Below are 18,782 nucleotides of genomic sequence, written 5' to 3' on the forward strand. Positions count from 1 at the left end.
TTCCGGCCGGGTTCTTACGGATCGGGATTCCCAGCGCGGGTCTCACGGATCGGGATCGAAAATCCTGGCGTGGAGCTCACGAATTGGGGTCAGGAATCACGGCCTGGATCTCACGGATCGAGATCGGGAATTCCAGCCTGGATTTCACGGATCGGGATCTAAAATCCCGACCTGGATTTTCCGGATTGCGATCGAAAATCACGGCCTGGATATCATGACACGGGAATCCCGGGATGGATTTCACGGATCGGGAATCCTGGTGTGGATCTCGGTTCAGGGTTATGTCGGCCTGGGTCCAATTACATAAAACAACGTAAGTAAATGTCCGCCCAAAACTCACGTACTGTTAGTAGCAAACTGAAGAGAGACTTTTTACGGCACCGGTGGGCGTCTGCATTCCGGACTTCACAGATGGAATGTCACTCCGGTCCAGCTAGAAGAGACTCCACTCCACGATTTCCTGTGCCGCTTCCTCGCGCCCACAAAGAGTTTGGTGCAGAGATGGAGGCGCAGTGAGAGGGACGCGGGGAGGAGAAGCAGCACGACGACATCGGAGACACGGGGGAGACACGGGGAGACACGGGGGAGACACGGAGACACGGGGAGGCACGGGGAGACGGACGGCACGGGGGAGACACGGGGAGACGGGCACTCGCGTCGGTACGGACAGAGGCCACCCTCTCCCCTCCTCCTCCTCTGTGTCTCGTGTGTTTGTATCCCATGGTCTCGTATTTGTGTCTCATTGTGTAAGTGTGTGTATGTGCACCTGTGTGTGTGTGTGTGCATCGTTATGTATGTACGCGTGTAAGTTTGTGGGTCTTTGTGTCCTATATGTGCGCGTGTGTGTGGGTCTCTCCGCGTGTGTTGTTGTTGTGTGGGGCACCATTCTTTGTGCCCGTGTGGGGATCGGACTGCGATTCCCGCTCACAACCAACATTGCACCGGTCCTGGGCCTCCCCTCGATCGACTCAACCTTAAATGAGTACCTCTTGGCGATGTGTAAACATGGCCATTAGGGAGACAAAGGCGGCCGAGCGTGGTGCCATCCACCCCCTCGTGTGCTATTTCGATCCGGCCTTAATAGGTGCTCGCTAACAGAACTTGCCCCGACTGTGTTAAAGGCCACACGGGGGGGGGGGGGGGGGTCTTTGTGTCTCTGTGCTGCGGTGTTCTACTCTTGGACCCCTCTAATGGAACATCTGCGCCGGTCAGAATCATTGAGGCTGGCCTGCCTACGATCCATCCTGGGTTTAACCTGCAGGCTGGATTGTGTGAGGAGCTCACAAATCCTTGCAAGATGTGGACACAATCCCATCGGTGAGCTCCTCCGGCAGGCAAGGCTGCGTTGGTTGGGTCATGTAGCCTGCATGCCCAGCCACCGCATACCCAAGTAGCTTCTGTTCGGCCGGATCGAGGGGGCTAGACGGGCGCGGCACGGGCTAGAGAAGAGATGGAGTGATGTGGTACAGGAGGACGTGGAGCTGAGTGGACTTGCCGATGACTGGTACCAGCGGTGTCAAGATCGGCCTCTGTGGAGGAGGCTCGTGAAGGACGCTACTGGGCAGTTGGAGGCAGTCGCCCTCCAACAACAACGGAGGGCGGAGGAGCGATGCTCACAACACGCCAGCCACACAGCCGGATCACAATCAGCACGCCCTGCTTAATTATTAATTATTAAGAGAATGTTTGTATGTTGAAATTATTTCGTTGACAACCGTGCTAACCGTAAGAAGAGCCTCCTATTTTTCTGTTTCATGTGCACAGTATTCGTGGTTTCCCTATTTGTGGTTTTCCTATTCGCGGTGAATTGGCAGATACCAACCCCACGAGCTGATCTACAGAAAACAGAATTATTGCTCACAGATTGGCCTCCTTCAATGCGCAACAAGCTGTGTTTAACACGGGCTTGACTCGCAAGACTAAGTAAGTCATAATTAATACATATACACAATACTATTACGTCATCAGTCTCTTCGTCGCCTGGTCACGTTCCACCAAAAAAACACTTGGTCTGACAATATCGTTGAGCGTTGTTGCTGACGATGAGGCTGCGAGTAGCAGAGACGAGGGACATAAGAGCCACGGTGGATCTGCAGTCGATGCCTGAGCCGGCCCATGCAGGCGTCAGCTGCTGCAGAGCAAACCTCCACACGTCGGGCCATCTCGACCTGCAACAGGGCCAGGGAACGAGCTACGTCTGCAGTGAAGTGAAAAGAGGACTATCCCTTGTCGGTCCTCCGCTCCAGTGGCATCTGGTGTAGAAACCGTGCACAGCCGACGGTGGTCTAAGCACCAACACTGAGCGTGCATAGGGAGGCCCGTGCCCCTCACAAAATTAACGCATTGGCGATGTTTGTGTCCGTGCAGGTGCCATGGCGACAGTGGTGCTGGTGCCGCTGGTGCTGCTGCTGCTGCTGTGCATGACGAGGGTGTGCATGGGTGCGGGGGTGGCTGAGAGGTGCGTGCGACCTGCCGCGTGCGAGTCCCTCGCCTACAACTCGTGTCTGGGCGCCGCTCTGCCCTACCCGCAAACGGCGCTCGTCCTCGCCAGCGATTCGCGCTCGCAACACGACGCGCAGGCCAACCTGCAGCTCTGGGCAGGTATGTGTGTGCGGTGCCATGTACACAACGCAACACAGAATGTAAATGACACGCACAACGTACACCGGTGCACCACACACAGTGTGCCACACAAGTGTGCCACACAACGTACACCATGTAGAGAACGCACGTGCACGACGCACGTGCACGTATGCAACCCGCACACAACTTATAAGTGCAATGTACGCAAACGACACGCGTGCGCAAAGCGCGCACGACACGCACGTGGCCGGTTGTTGCCGTGCGAGTGACGCGGCGTGGCCATGTGTTACAGAGCTGCGGAGGGTGCCGCGCTGCTGGGAGGTGGTGCAGCCGCTGCTGTGCGCCGTCTATATGCCGCGCTGCAGCGCCGGCGTCGTGGAGCTGCCGAGCCGCGCTCTCTGCCACGCGACGCGCGCGCCGTGCGCCGTGGTGGCGCGCACGCCGCACGGTTGGCCCGACTTCCTGTCCTGCCAGCCCGAGCGCTTCCCCGACGGATGCCCGGTGAGTCGCGAGCGACGAGTGCCTGACCCAACTCCCTGGCCTCCCTCTCACCCCTTGCTCCCGTCCTCACCTGCCTGCGCGCTAGTGGATGGAAACTTGAAGATCTACGTCCGTGTGAATGCCCAGCGACAGCTTCAGCTGAGTGGATGGCTGCTGCTGCTGCTGCCGCCTCTGTGACACTGGCGGGAGAAAGCACAACTCGCTGTCGGCTCGTGCCATGGTTACTCTGCCATCTAAATCACCAGTTGATGCTGAGCTGTCAATTTTGTGTGGTAACTTGACTTGCGATTGTATTGATATATCCTCGCCTGTTTACATTTGGATGTTTCTGGAACTTAATGTCACTGTGAATAGTATCCAAATGTAATTTGTTCAATATGTATTACTTAATGTTTGTGTGAACTACTTTAGATTCCTTCTGTAATGTGATTGTTTTGCTCTAGTTGTTGCCCTCTGATTGCTTTGCTGCTCTGCTTTGTTTGCATGTTATTGCTCTTGTCATTCTGGTGACACAGGTCGCTCTTCTTAAGCAGTCTCTTGAATTCTCACTTGGTCGAACAAAATCAAAGCTCACCATGTAATCTCTGCACAGTAGGGGGAGCACTTTACCATGTGCCCTGTAATGAGACTTACTTGCAAGCCTGGCTGTGTATTGCTTCTCGGTGTTGTGTCCGTGTGTTGTGGCCGAGCGTTGTTTCCCTGTGTTGACTCTCCCTGTCTCGTTGAGTCCCCACCTGGTGAAGCAAACCAGAGTTGAACATGAGCGCGTGGTGGCGGTACCGCTGGGCGTGTCTGGCGTCTGCAGAACACGGTGCAGAGCGTGCACTTCAACACGACGTCGAGCTGCGCCGCTCCGCTCGTGCGCACCGACAACCCCGCCAGCTGGGTGCGCGACGTGGAGGGCTGCGGCCTTCCCTGCAGCAGCCCCCTGTACACGGCCGAGGAGCATGCCGCCATGCGCACGGCCACCGCGGCCATGGGCGCCCTCGCCCTCGTCTCGGAGATCTTTACCCTGGTGCGGGTGGATGCATTGCGCAGCGCACAGCACATAGCACACAATGCACAGCATGCAGCGCACCGCACACAGCACGCAGCGCACAACGTGCAGTGCGAAGGGCGCAGCACACAGCAGACAGTACGCAAACGCACAGCTGTTGTTTTCATGGAAGTTGTTCATGTTAAATAGATTAAAAAACAAATAATGCGTGAAGAATTTTTGTGGTGGAGTCCTGTGGACATTTTTGTGGGCCCCTCTATGGCACGTGGGGCAGCATCCTGCTGAGTGAGATTTCTGAATTGATTCTCGAAACAGAGATATCGCGCCAAAAATACGCCTCGGCATAATTTGGGAAAAGACTTAAAAAAATATACATTCCAAATACAAATTAGGGTGAAATCAATGGCAGTTTTCATAGCAATGTGAAATTTACAGGTTTGAGTTTGCAAATGGAGATGAGCACTGCCCCACACCCATGTCAGCAGGGAGACTTTGACTTAAATAAGATTGGAGTGGTCTTCACGAGTCCAGCGACTAATCAGAAACAAGAACTGAAAGATTTTGATTTAAAGCTTTCGTGACTGGTTTTTTCGGTAAAGTCACGTAGAAGGGAAATAATAAAATAATATTAATATAAAACAATACAAATTCTCACGACGTTTCGACTGCAACACAAGTAATCATCATCAGGTGTGAAATCCACAGCAAGAAAATTTTATAATTTGTGTTATATTTATATTATTTTATTATTTCCCTTCTACGTGACTTTACCGAAAGAACCAAGATTATGACTGAGAGATTGTTAGTACAGACCTTGGAGGTCACTGTCAGCATCGACTGTGCAGCAGTTGCTGGATCTGGCGGAGGTGAGAAGGCGTCGTTATCGAGGTGCGGCGGTAGCTTCAACGGCTGTGGCCACGACGACGTCGCAGTGTTGATTAAGAATTGACTGGAGTGTTGATTAAGAATTGACTGGAGATTCACGTGAGAATGTCCCACGTCTTACACTCGAGTGCTGCGTTGTGTTGCCCCATGGACTCGGCGTTAAGGAGAGGAGTGAGATGTTGGATGCGAGTGGAGAGCGAGCGGTGCGTGGTTGCCCGCGGTTGTGGCGTGCCGAGGAGAACGAGGTGGTGGTGGTGACCGCTGTTTGCGCAGGCGACGTTTGTTGGCGACTGGCAGCGCTCACGGCGTTACCCGGCCGTCGTGATTTGCTATATCAACGCCTGCTTCCTGGTGGCGAGCGCCGGGTGGCTCGCTCAGTTCCTCAGCGACGCTCGGCAGGACATCACGTGCCGGCACGACGGCACGCCTCGCTTGGGAGAGCCCACGTATGGCCCGCCTCTCTCGCTTGCTCGCCACGCACACACACACGGCCATCGTCACTTGCACACTCATTAATTCTATAACGCAAGGCTCCATGCATGCACGTAGACTCATTGTATCATATCGACACAAACGCTCTCATATTATAACCGGCTGGGTGGCTAAGTGGTAGAGGGGAGCAGTCCATCATCCATCTCTCCGCGTCAAGAGTGGTTTCCCTAATGGATAGACCTGATCTACCATATGAATGTGTCATTTCTACCAAGAGATGAGCACTGCCTCAGTACTCAATTGGGCAGGATGTCACTGTGACCCGTGCGTGTGTGCGCAGGTCAAGCGAGACGCTGTCGTGCGTCATCATCTTCGTGCTCATCTACTATCCGCTCATGGCGGCCGTGTGCTGGTTCGTGTGTCTGGCGTACGCGTGGAACGCGTCGTTCCGGGCCCTGGGCACGCCGCAGCGGCCCTTGGCTCGCAAGACATCCTACTTCCACCTGGCGTGCTGGTCGCTGCCCTTCGTGTTGACGGTCGCCATACTGGCACTGCAGCAGGTGCCACCCCGATGCTCGATCTTGTCGCTGTGGCGCCCCGGGTCGCTCTTGCAAATGAGGCTCATCCTGGTCTCTGGGGTTATTGTCTGATGACGCAAAATCAACTTGAGAACTAAAACAATCCGCTGTTCTGCAGAGAGTATGTGATAGCGAGTGTGTGTGTGTGTGTGAGAGCGAGTGTGTTCGCCTGGGGAGAGGTAGTGTCGCGGTCAGCAAGCTGCGCTACGAACCCGGGGACCAGAGTTCTATTCCTGATCATGGCCAACACCAGTGACGGTTATCTGAACCGGTCCTGGGCCTCTCCTAGGTCGACTCGGCCTAAAATGAGTACCTGGTGCGGTGTGTAAACATCACCACGAGGGAGACAAAGGCGGCTGGGCATGGTGCTGGCCACCCACCCCCCTCATGTGCCGTGCCGGCCTTCATAGGAGCTAACAGCACTTTCCCTAACAGTTTGTGAAGGCTATATGGGGGATCTTTGTGTTAGCCTGCGCGAGTGAGTGGAGTTTGCATCATCTCTCTCCCGCTGGTCGCATGGATTGTTCTGTAGGTCCTCCTTGTTTTTTCCTCCATGTTTAGACACATGCGCTCAGATTTGTTGGCTGCTACTATAAAGTCCCACGTGTGATGATTGAGCCACTTCGATCAACGATCATGTGCGACCAGCTTGCCTCTGAAAAAGAGCTCATATCTCAGTGGGCTTCACCTGGTAAAATAAAAATTAGTTTAGTTAATAGTTTAGTCGAAACTGCTCCACTGGTTCAGTCGCTGGCTCGCTCACCGGCGGTTATTCGACTCCTTTTCACTCTTCTGTCACTACTACTGTGGTTACTGTCGTCGTCAATTTCACGCATTGACTCCAACATCATTGTCGAGGACTCAGCCCGACACTGAAGGGTCACCTCACTTTGCTTAGATTTGAGATTCCCTCGCACCATCTCTTTTGCAAGCTTTCATAACAATCTTGCCCATTTCAAGAAACATGGTAACTCTTAGGTGCTTGGAAACAGCACTTGCTCGAGCAGTCTGTTAAGGCTATGGGGGGGGGGGTAGGGGGGTTCAGAAGTGAGTGTAGCACGAGCACCTGTGAGTGCAGTGAGTCGAGGAGTGAATGTGTGTGTGGTGCGAGTCGAGGAGTGAATGTGTGTGTGGTGCAAAGTCGAGTGAGCGCATCACGAGTGCGTTGTGTGCGTGTGTTCCTACATGTTTCCATGTGCAGGTGGATGGAGACTCCATGTCTGGCGTGTGCTTCGTGGGATATCGCGACCCCCACTTTCGCGCCGGCTTTGTGCTGGCGCCGGTCGGTGTGGCCACCGTCGCCGGGGGCTACTACCTCGCGCGTGGTGAGTTGACGTCGCTCCGGCTCTCGCTGTGCAGCCAACTTTGATCAATGCGCTCATTTATCCAGGAAAGCCTCACCGATTCTCAAGGGTCCAGCTATGTTTTTTGCATTATAATAATGATCTTTGCATTTATACGGCGCTTGCTTACATGCCGCGGCAACTCGAAGCGCCATACATTGCAGTTCATCTCAAACGCTCGAAGGGGGGCACCCCGAGTGGCAGCTGTCCCCGTGCGGTACAAAGTGACTCCACACTGCCCTGCACTCAGGCATTCGCCTCCTCGTAGGGAGCGATGATCATGACACTGGTACACAATGGCCTACTCTTCTTTGAATGACATCACGGAATCTTTCATGTCCACTGTGAAGTGGACTGCACAGAGTATTTTATGGTTGATATACATCGTGGTATTAACCACGGCAGCCTTCCGAATTTGAACCATGAACCTCTTCAACAAGCGACGAATGTGCTGCCGCTGGGACAAGTCTCTTAGCTGCACGAGTCTGAAATGCCGCGTGGTTACCCGGGAGATGGTTGGTGCCAGTGTGCGGGGTGTAAAATATCACCACTGGGAAGACAAAGGGGGTCGAGTACTGTGCAGGCCTCATTTCTAAAGTGAAAACTAATTTCTTTAGAACTGCTTTGTTTAGTTTGCTGTCCTTCACCCGCACCTCCGATTAGCGCGGTTCGCTGCGTACGGAGTGAAAGAAGCTCAGCGTGCATACAGGCCTTTGCAGGTGCTCGCTAACAGCGCTTGCCGCAGCAGTCTGTTAAGGCTATACAGGGGAACTTTGTATTTTTTAAAGGTGTAGACATGTGGATGCGTTCGTGCGTCTACACTTTTTTGCACGTGGGTTGTTTCAGTTGTTTATGCACTATATTATTATGCACCCAGTTACATTCCTGGCCACTTCTAACATCAGTGACAAATGATATTGGAACTTGTCCCCGAGTCTCCCCTGGTGGTTACAACCGTCAGTGATTATCTCACGCGGTGTATAAACATGGAAAATGGGGGCACAGGTGACTGGTTATGTATGCTGGCCACTTCACCACCTCGTGCGCCATGCCAGCTTTACCGCGTTCTCGCCAAGACCATTCGCCCCAACAGTTTGCGTGGCTACAAGGGTGATCTCTGCGCTCGTGTGTGCAGGGATGTTTACGCTGTTTCGCATAAGAAGATCCCACCCCGGGCTGCTCAGCCAGAAAGCGTCAACCAAGATCCAGGAGACGATCGTGCGGCTCGGTGAGACGATCACACAGCCTCGCCGAGCACATGCCGGGTGATGAATGCTCGATGCGGCTACGAGTCTCCGAGTCCCTGTGTCCCCTCGTCCCTTCGTCCCATGTCCTGCAGTCCCCATGTCCCCATGTCCCCGAGTCCTCCAGTACCCGAGTCCCTGTGTCCCCTCGTCCCCATGTCCGGCAGTCCCCCAGTCTCCGTGTCCCTGAATCCTCCAGTCCGCATGTCCCCATGTCCCCGATTCCTCCAGTACCCGAGTCCCTGTGTGCTCGAGTCTTCACCAGCTCATGTCACGGTCGGTCCGGGTGCAGTGAGGTCGTCTCATGGGTCACGCCATGAACACCAATACCTCAGTGGTGGGAGGATTGTTCTGTGAGGAGCAGGCTCATGTAAGTCACCACTGAGCAGGTGGAGGTATCGAGAATAAGACAGAAAGTTGGGTGAATGATGGTGGTGGTAATTGTGAAATGCATTAAAGAGGCTGGAACACACGATCCAGAAACACAACAATTCTACAAATAAATTGAACGCTGCTCTGTTATGCACGCACATTGATGAACTACACTGACGAGGGTGACTGTATGCTATGTCACGTGATGTTTATTCTCACGGGTAATGCAGTTTCAATATGAAATAACTGTTTTAAATTTCCTCTGCAAGCATTCATCTGGAGGGTGTAACGGTAAGTAGTGTGTATCCGCCACGGAGCCATGTGAGTCTATCGCATGGATGCATGACGTTCCCGCTCATGTGTGTTCTCACCAGCGTGGTGCACAGCTGTCGTGCAACTGTCAGCGTGGCTGTAGGTGCGGCTGTAGGTGTGGCTGTGAGTGCGGCTGTCAGTGTGGCTGTAGGTGTGGCTGTAGGTGTGGCTGTAGGTGCGGCTGTAGGTGTGGTTGTAGGTGCGGCTGTAGGTGCGGCTGTGAGTGTGGTTGTGAGTGCGGCTGTAGGTGTGGCTGTATGTGCGGCTGTGAGTGTGGCTGTAGGTGCGGCTGTAGGTGTGGCTGTAGGTGCGGCTGTGAGTGTGGTTGTGAGTGCGGCTGTAGGTGTGGCTGTAGGTGCGGCTGTGAGTGTGGTTGTAGTGCGGCTGTAGGTGTGGCTGTAGGTGTGGCTGTAGGTGCGGCTGTCAGTGTGGCTGTAGGTGCGGCTGTAGGTGCGGCTGTAGGTGCGGCTGTCGGTGTGGCTGTAGGTGCGGCTGTAGGTGCGGCTGTAGGTGCGGCTGTAGGTGCGGCTGTAGGCGCGGCTGTAGGCGCGGCTGTAGGCGCGGCTGTAGGCGCGGCTGTAGGCGCGGCTGTAGGCGCGGCTGTGAGTGTGGTTGTTGTGCGGCTGTAGGTGCGGCTGTAGGTGCGGCTGTAGGTGCGGCTGTAGGTGTGGCTGTAGGTGCGGCTGTAGGTGCGGCTGTAGGTGCGGCTGTAGGTGCGGCTGTAGGTGCGGCTGTGAGTGTGGTTGTCAGTGTGGCTGTAGGTGCGGCTGTGAGTGTGGTTGTCAGTGTGGCTGTAGGTGTGGCTGTAGGTGCGGCTGTGAGTGTGGTTGTCAGTGTGGCTGTAGGTGTGGCTGTAGGTGCGGCTGTAGGTGTGGCTGTAGGTGTGGCTGTAGGTGCGACTGGGAGTGTGGTTGTCAGTGTGGCTGTAGGTGCGGCTGTGAGTGTGGCTGTAGTGCGGCTAGAGCTCGGCTGTCAGTGTGGGCTGTCATTGCGACTGGGTTTGCGCTCCACTGCTGCCCTACGTTACGCGTCGGTATCTTCCCTTTGAGACAATGGCACAAAATTAAGTCTTTCCACCGGTTACTGTCCCATCCCAGCTGTGGAGATCGTTTTTCACCGAGCCAATTCTACACCCATGTTGAGGATTCTGTCAACTATACACAACCATTTCGTCTCGTACACCACACCGTGTTTGGCCAGCACACTGGAGGTCACAATAACTCACTCAACCACTCACCCAACCACTCACCCAACCACTCACCCATCCACCCACTCACCAACTCCAGGTCATATTACTTCTCTTGTTGCTTCTTTCCTCGCACTGCTGCACTGAAATTCCCTCCCACTTTCTCTTCTACCCAAGCTCTCATCATAACTTCGCTCACTTCAAGATACCTGTTGACTCTTATCAATTACAACTTTGATGGTGCTGTTTGTTGCTGGCCACTTGACGTTTTGATCCTTTGGGCCTGTGCTCGGCAACTGTCTAAAAAAGTATCCAGCGCATCTTTGGCCTTCCCCTTCTGTCTTGCTCTGTGTTAGGCTGGAGCTGTCTCTGTCGGATCGTCTTTGTCAGTGTCATGTCTTGGCTTAGTTATTTCCTTGGTGCTTCTGTTCCTGCTGCTCTTTTCTGCAGTTTCATTTACACTGTTTATATCACCTGATTGTTTCCGTCTCGTACAGACGATCAGCGTAGAGGTAACAACATTTTACTCACCTTGCATTTTACACAAATCGTGAAGGATTGCATCCGCAGTTGGACGTGCGGCGTGAGTGGCACTGGTTGACTGTGATTGAGGAATGGTCCCGTGCCCAGTAGCACGTGTGAGCGAGTGAGCGAGTGAAGTTCTGTGCGCTGCTGCTGCTACTCAGCAGATGCCTCCATCGGAACCCTGAGCGCTGGTCCTCTGTGCCATCCCCATCGGAGCCTCTGCTCACCCGCACGGGACTCAGCAGGCGCTTCTCTACGCGCCTGTTCCCGCCGCAGTAGATTAGATTATTACTATTGTTGTTGTTGGAGTTGCTAATCTAGTTGTTGCTGTGGTTGTTTCAAATGTGTAAATGAAGAGAATACCCACCGCAACAGATGTGATAGTGGGCAAGGCCGAGAGCTCTTGTACATGCTATACACGCCTTTGTGGTGTTAAATCCAGTTGTGGTTGATAACACCTAATTGTGGTGGTAGTTACGGTTGTTATGTTCATTGTTGTGATTGTGGTGGTGCTTATTGTTTTGATTGGTATGGAAGACGTGGTGGGTTGTTGTTGCGGCGATATTATTGTTGCGGTTGTCATGAGTGGCGCTGCGCATGTGTGTAGGGGTGTTCGGCGTGCTGGCCTGGGGCTTCGTGCTGCTCACGTTCGGCTGCCACATCTACGACTTCCTGCACCGTGAGCAGTGGCAGCGCAGCCTCCGCGAGTACATCCTGTACGTATCTCCTCCTCGACACCTGCTGCTGCTGCCGCCGCCGACGCTGCAACCGCCGTCTTGAAGAGTGACGCTGCTCCCGTGTCGTCCCACGCAGGTGCCGCTCCAACGTGGACCTGGGTTTCGTGAACGCGAGCGCGGGTTCGGGCACCGGCCCGGGCTCGCCACGTAAGTGCGAGCTGGGGGCACGGCCCGGCCTGCTGCTCGCCGTGGGGAACGTGGCGTGCGTGTTTGGCACCGGCATCACCATGAGCAGCTGGGTGTGGACGCGTGCCACGCTGCACACCTGGCGGCACACCTGGCTCCGGTACGTGGCTCAACCGGAACATGGCGCGCGCGGTGCGGTGCTGCCGCGTTGTGCACGTTGTGCCGTGTAACTCCGGGCCGTGTCTGCGCCTGCCGTCTCCGCCCTCAGGATCTTGGGCCGGAAGGACGATCGCCTGAAGCGGCTGCACCGGAGTCACATGATCGCGAAGGCGTTTGCGCGGCGTGGTGACATCCTGCACGACGCGCACGCACGCATCTCGCTCAGCCTGCAGAGCGAGCTCCCCGGGGGGGCCGTGGGTACGCACACAAACACAAAGATCCCCCCTCTAGCATTTTACAGACTGTTGAGGCAGGTGCTGTAAGTGAGCACCTATGAAGGCCGGCACGGCACACGTGGGGGTGAGTGGCTTTGTCTCCCCAACGCCGATGTTTACATCAGCATTGCCCTCCCTTCTCTCTACTCCTGCGAGACATGGACCTCTTTTGAAGAAACGTTTGCGCAGGCTTCAAACATTCAAGCTGGCCCTGCCGACGATCCATCCTGGGTTTAACCAGGCTGGATTTTGTGCTCATAGATGTTGGAAAGATCTGGACACAGTCCTATCGGTAAGCTTCTCTGGCAAGCAAGGCTGCACATGTCCAGCCACTACATGCCTCAAAAGCTTTTATTTGGCCGGATAGTGGGCTAAACAGGCGTAGCACAGGCTATAAAGGAGATGGACTGATGTGGTACAGAAGGATGTGGAGCTGATTGGACTTACCGATGACTGCTACCAGTGGTGTTAAGACCGGGCCCTGTGGTGAGGCTCGTGAAGGATGCTTATGGGCAGTTGGAGGCAGTCGCCCTCCAGAAACAGCAGAGCACAGAGGAGTGACGGTCACAACAACGAGCGGAGCGACGGTCGAATTAAATGCAGCGAAGTGGTACAGTGAGGGACACAGATGGTGCGTCTGCCAGCCATCTCAGTCAGTCAACCCATAACACCTGGGTCTGTCACGTGACTTCCTGTCAGCGAGCCTTCGTCACCTCACGTGGCCTCAAAGTGCACCTAGCCTGGCACAAGCACTGTGGTGGGACTCCTGCCATTTAGTGGCGAATGGCATCTGTTGTGTATATGTGAGGTGTCTCTGTGTGTGGAATCTGTGAGTGTGTACATACTTTCTGTTTATTTTGTGGCAGTTGGGATGGATCTGGACCTGGATGATTCTGGGAGCGACTCGTCATCCTGGATCAATCACGTCACCAAGATGGTGGCACGAAGAGGAGCCATTTTACCCAACGTGTCACGCACAGCCACACCCGGTACCATACACGACACACATGTTAAGCACACACTATACACACACACTATACACACACACTACACATACACGCTAAGCACACACTATACACACACTACACATACACGCTATGCACACACATTATACACGTTACACATACATGCTACACACGCACATTACACACTTGCTGCGCACACATTACACACATACTACATACACACGCTACACACCTCGCACATAATACGCAGGAACACAACACACATCCCGTACACACGGTACATAGCAACACGCAATAGTTGGACCTTATTGTTGTTCGTTGTTGCTGGAACGGATACTTGGCTCTGTATCAGCGATTGCCACAGCCGCATGCGATTCCCTGTGTGCGGAGCATGGGAGTAACAGCCGAGTCTGCACGTTCATTGTCTGTGAGCAGAGCCCTCGGATGTGAAGGCGCCGGTCGCGCATTCCAAGCCACATCACCGCTCTGGCACTCACCACCACAAGAAGAAGCGACGCAAGAAGCACAGGCCCCGAGACCTCGGCTCTGACCACGACCTCCTCCCTCACGACCTCGGCGCCGACCTCCCGGCCCCCGACGCGACCCCAAGGGTGCCGTGGCCCACAGGCGGCGTCCCCCGTCTCCCCAAGCTCCCAAGCAGGCCGTTCCTGGTGGCGGCCTACCCCGGGCCCGGGCATCCGAGCTCATTCTGGGAGGAGGGCGAGGCCAGGCAGGAGGAGGAGGGTGGCAGGAAGATGTGCTGGGGACAGCCGACGGCCGGCGCCACGGCCGGCGCCACGGCCGGCGCGCCCCCCTGGGAGCAGCTCGTGAGCGCGACGCGACCGCGGCACCAGCCCGGGCCGTTCTGGGAAGGCCGGAGGGAGGCGGGGGTTCGCGACGCGCCGCCGGGTATCCCTCGCGCGCCGCGCAGCCTCAGCCCGCAGCGTGATCGCCGCGGCGAGGCCTTCCGCGCGGGGAGGCGGTGGTTGCCGGCGCAGAGCGATGCGCCGCCTCCCGATCCCCCCCCTTACTCGGCGGGCCTCCTGCCCGGCACGCTGCACGAGCACGGAGGCGGCGAGCCTCGCGCCGATCGTCGGCACCACCACCACCACTCGCAGCAGAGGGAGGAGAGCCTCTTCTGAGGCAACGGGGGCGGCTCGCTCGCTCGGACGCCTCCGGTCGCCGCTGTCGACCTCGAGTCGGATCCCCGGTCCGGCGTCAGACGCGGGGAGTCCCACATCTTACAAAAAAATTACATCATCCGTTTTCATTATACGTTCAGCGGTTTAAATACTCGTATTTAACAGGACGTGAAAAGCAAAGTTCAAAGATTTCCTGCTCATGAGCATTGAGGCATTGGTGCTCATCTCCTGTTTACAGCCCTGAGCCAGTGGTTTAAATTCCATATTGTTTTGGTAGGGGTGAGTCCATCCGTAGGACAATTATTGTTGATTTCCGCATAAAGTGGTACTCATTTGATCGAAAATGAAGGGGTGATGGGCCGCGTCAACCCCCAACCAAGATTTGAACTTGCAACTTTCCGAATGCGAGCCACTCTCACAGGCATTGGGCCACGAGAAGCATACACCCACGTCTTAATATTGAAATCACTGCGCCATCACATCCAGAAAGCGCCATAGGTCTTGTAGATGTATCGATTGCGTGGCAAGGATCGTGTTAATGAGTTGAACGTGTGTCCTACTCTTTGGGTTTTTCGGTAAAGTCACGTAGATAGAAATAATAATAAAATAATAATAAATCACGACGTTTCGATCGCAACACAAGCAATCATCTTCAGGTGAAAAAATACAGCAGGCGGACTGCTGAGGCAGGAAGAAATGTAGCGAGAGAGCTGCTACTGCAGCCAAAGGTTATAAAGATTTGAGATGGGTACAACCCAAGGGTAAGTGGGCGGGGCTAGAGATGGAATTTGCAAGTAAGATCGCAGAGCGAGGTACACCTCGGCCATTGTGTTGCTCGAGATTATTCTGCTGATAGAGAACAAGGGAACTTGTCCCATGTGGGATGAGAAGCTTCACTCGAAGCGACTCCACTAGTAGCTGTGATGGCACAACCTGGGAGCTGTTCCCTGGAACAGTGGTGCTCTACTCACCGGGAGCCACTTTGGAAAGCTGATTCATCTCGTGATTTGCCACTAACCGTAACACAATTGGAATATAAAATATACAAAATAAATTCTGAACGGGTTGGACACATGGATGGGGCTGTGGGGCTGGGGGCAGCATTCAGGGTAGGAGATGAAGGAGTCGGCGATGAGGTAAGACTCTGTGGTAGGGACTTGTCGCCAATGTGAACTTCACGGAATTATTGATACTTTTCGTAGAGATTCTGGTTCATTTTATTTTGAGAAGGAAGCTTTCTGACTTTGATTCAAGTTGTGGGTGTAATTGGGGACGACGCGTGCCCTAGCGCGGAGCTCAAGGTCTCGTGGTCTCGTCTCTCACCACAGCCTGCCGGCCTTGGCCCGTCTCCTCGAGCGATGCCGTGGAGGCCGCTGTTTGTCTCGACTCGCTCGTGGCCGTGATGGTGCCGCGTCCCGTTCATCAGGCACTGCAACCGACTCTTGCGCGTTTGGTAGGATTTCATCGTCGTGCGGATGACGTTGCGTAGACGTACGCCTGCGCAAAGTGAGTGTTGCGGTACGACTGGAGGTGGGACTGCTAAAGGACGTAAAAGTATAAGGCTTTGTGCACTGAGCGGCGATGCGTACGCGTACAAGCCAGTAACGGCTGGTCATTAGTGACCTTTGAGGTCTGGCGTCACTAGAGAAACAGGAAAATTGGAAAAACAAAACTTGTACATTGTAAAGTTTATAATAACACGTTTATCTGATGTTTTACACTCCAGAGTGTATAGATCAGCAAGGGTGGCTGTAGTAACGGAATAAAGCAAAGCCGACCGCGCACTGGCCTCTGGCCCACACGGAGGCCGTGAGCATGGCGCGTGTTTAGGCCCGGCGACACTCGCTGCCGTCACTGCTCCAACGACTCCTCTCGCTCGCGTGTTTCTGCTCTTACTCGTGCAGTTAAACTTTTTGCCTTTCATTCAAAATCACGCTGTTAAATGTTTCATTGTAGAATTTGCATGGAAAATTACTGTGAAATATTATGAATTGCTACTTAGCCAACGATGGGAAACGGTTGTTGTTGGACGTTAAAAGCCGTCTTCTTTCCAGGGTGGATACTGATGAAGTGTGTAGACGGTACTCTTTTTAATTTTTGCTTCCGCATGCAGCGGTGCACTGGCAAGCGGATGAGCGGTGTCACCGTGCGAGTCTTTACTTGCACATCCACGGCGCTGACAGATTAGGGAGTTGGGGCTGGGGGTACAAGGGAGATCGATGATGCCCGTGGTAGGGATTCGTGATAGGGACTTGTGGTACAGAGTTGTGGTCCGAAGTCACGGTCTGGAGTCATGGAAGGGAGGGAGTCCACGGTAGGGAGTGGCACGCTATGTGTGGCATGGGCGAGTGAAGCGCTATTGGGGAGTCTATGCTCTCCCAGGTGCGGAGTGTTTCTGGTTGGCAGAGGTCACTGGCATTAGGTTCATGATGGGTCCTCAGTTGACTGAGCGTGAGCTACGGTCGCCAACTGTCTGGTTTTGACCCAGGTTTTCAGGTGGCAGGAATTGATTTGAACCGAGCTCTGCTTCCAGTATTATGTTGCAACTGTATCACAACAGACTGCACAGTTTTAATAGACCCAGACCGAATGAGAAATGTCTGGGTCTGATCGACAGTGGGAAAGGCAGCCATCCTCGTGTGAGCTGCGCAGCGCGTCCCTTCTTCCCAATCACCTTCACCTGAAATGTGTTGGCTCGTAATAATGATCCAGTTTCGTTTTTCCCGGTTTGTGACGTTCAGAACAAAGAGGTTTCTTGTAAATACATGTCCTTCCGTCATGAAATATATATCTGTGTATATGTAGTATTGTTTAAAATGAAGTTACCATACATTTCTGGTAATGTTAATGCATTAAGACTTGTGCTTAAAGGAACAATTTTAGAAACTGTAATTCGCAGGCGGCCCTGCTAGGGCCAGCCGTGCAGCAAAGGTCTGTTACGATCGCTTGGCATTCCGCGTGCGTTTATAACATTGTATAGATAGAAGTGTTCCGCTGATGAAGGAAAGTGATGCTTATCTGCTTCACATTCTCCATGTATCTGGTGGTACAAGTTAGATGTTTCAAAGTTAATCGGTACATGAGTAAAAACCATCACCATCAGGATGGTTCGTGACAAATCTTCCTCCCAGATTTTATGAATGTTCATGCCGTGTGATGAATCTAATGTTATCATCTTCAAAAACTTCAATATTGCTGCCTCATCATAAGCACACATTTTCCGAGATTAAGGTACATGCTGTAAAACCGGCCTTTTTGTACTGCGGATCGCCGTCAGCCCTCAACGTATTTGCACAGAACACGGCGCAGTAAAACAATCCGGTGATTTGTGAAAATGACCGTGTCTGCAGCACCTCCACGGAGCACTCCTCGCACGGTCTGGTTGGAGCCTGCACCAGTGCCGTGCAGACCACAGCTTGGGAACCACCGCTGTCAAATGTTCTAACTATGCCTGCGTCGTTCACGACCACGGTAGCTAAAGCATTTCATTGCAGCGATACAAGAACATTCGACTATTTGTACGTATATAGGGATGAGGCTCGCACAGATGAGAGCAAATGCAAGCACTGCTAGGCGAGGGAGACTTCATGGATTCGTGCGAGTTCGATTGTAGTACTTGGCTGCCCTGGGCAACTTTTACAAAGAGATGTTTTTAATTAGTTTTTTTACCAATGCATCTTGTTTGGGACTTCGCCAATGCAGTAATGTTCAACTGTCCTCATGCGTGCATTTTTTTAGATCTGTTTTGTTACATGGTCCAATAAACCAATTTTTTTTAATACGTGGAATTTGCAGACCTGCCTCAGCGCACAGTCAACGTTCACTGCAGAATTTACATTCACTGCGACTTACAGGGGCTCACGCATGAAACATGCTGTGGGAGGATTGGGAGGAAACCAGAGCACCCGGGACAAGCTCATGCACAACAGGGAGATAACATACAGCACAAAGTCGAGTCGCCAATCGAACCCAGGTCCCCTCTTGCCGAGTCACACGCGTCACCACTGCGCTGCCACCTCCCTGTCGCTCATGATGCTCGGAGTAGAGCCCTTCAGTGCTTTGGCAACAGTCGCGAGCTCCAAGTCAGATTCACGATGCGTGGTCGGTGGTTGTTCAGGTGAAGTTGCGGCACTGGAGTTGGTGGTGCTGGCTGCGTCTCTTAAGCCACTCGTGGAGGTCTTGCACGTGTTGGAGTCGTACGGCTTCATGGGACAGCTGGCTCTCGTAGATGCTTCGGGATAACTCTCAATTATTGTGTTGTAGTCTTCGGGGTAATGTTGTAGAGAGTCTTGGTCTAAAGGTTCAGTCTGTAGAGGAGATTGATATGCACTCACAAAGGCATCAACAGGAGCGGCGGTTGTATCGGTGGCAGTTGTGGCCCGCACAGACGCTGCAGTGGTGATATCGGTCACGCAAACCA

General features: G+C 53.7%; 1 protein-coding gene across 1 annotated transcript; it reads left to right on the top strand.

Moving 5' to 3' along the window:
• The first annotated feature begins 275 nt into the window (after positions 1-275).
• Positions 276-18,139, top strand: SMO (smoothened, frizzled class receptor). Its single transcript, XM_061553961.1, has 13 exons — positions 276-660; positions 2,368-2,601; positions 2,876-3,084; positions 3,890-4,099; positions 5,240-5,412; positions 5,739-5,958; positions 7,178-7,301; positions 8,455-8,547; positions 11,566-11,674; positions 11,772-11,981; positions 12,090-12,238; positions 13,122-13,244; positions 13,656-18,139. Exons 2-13 carry the CDS (start codon positions 2,373-2,375, stop codon positions 14,360-14,362), a joined length of 2,556 nt encoding a protein of 851 aa, XP_061409945.1. The 5' UTR covers positions 276-660; positions 2,368-2,372; the 3' UTR covers positions 14,363-18,139.
• The last annotated feature ends 643 nt before the right edge of the window (positions 18,140-18,782 follow it).

Source organism: Lethenteron reissneri, chromosome 18, assembly GCF_015708825.2.
Source record: "Lethenteron reissneri isolate LAM-NWPU_2019-01 chromosome 18, ASM1570882v1, whole genome shotgun sequence".
Classification (NCBI taxonomy): domain Eukaryota; kingdom Metazoa; phylum Chordata; class Hyperoartia; order Petromyzontiformes; family Petromyzontidae; genus Lethenteron; species Lethenteron reissneri.

Excerpts from the sequence above, each read along its gene's own strand:
- SMO (XM_061553961.1), top strand. The coding sequence starts at position 2,373 with ATGGCGACAGTGGTGCTGGTGCCGCTGGTGCTGCTGCTGCTGCTGTGC. Across the intron at positions 5,959-7,177 it reads CCATACTGGCACTGCAGCAG|GTGGATGGAGACTCCATGTC; the intron begins GTGCCACCCCGA and ends TTCCATGTGCAG. Across the intron at positions 7,302-8,454 it reads GGGCTACTACCTCGCGCGTG|GGATGTTTACGCTGTTTCGC; the intron begins GTGAGTTGACGT and ends TCGTGTGTGCAG.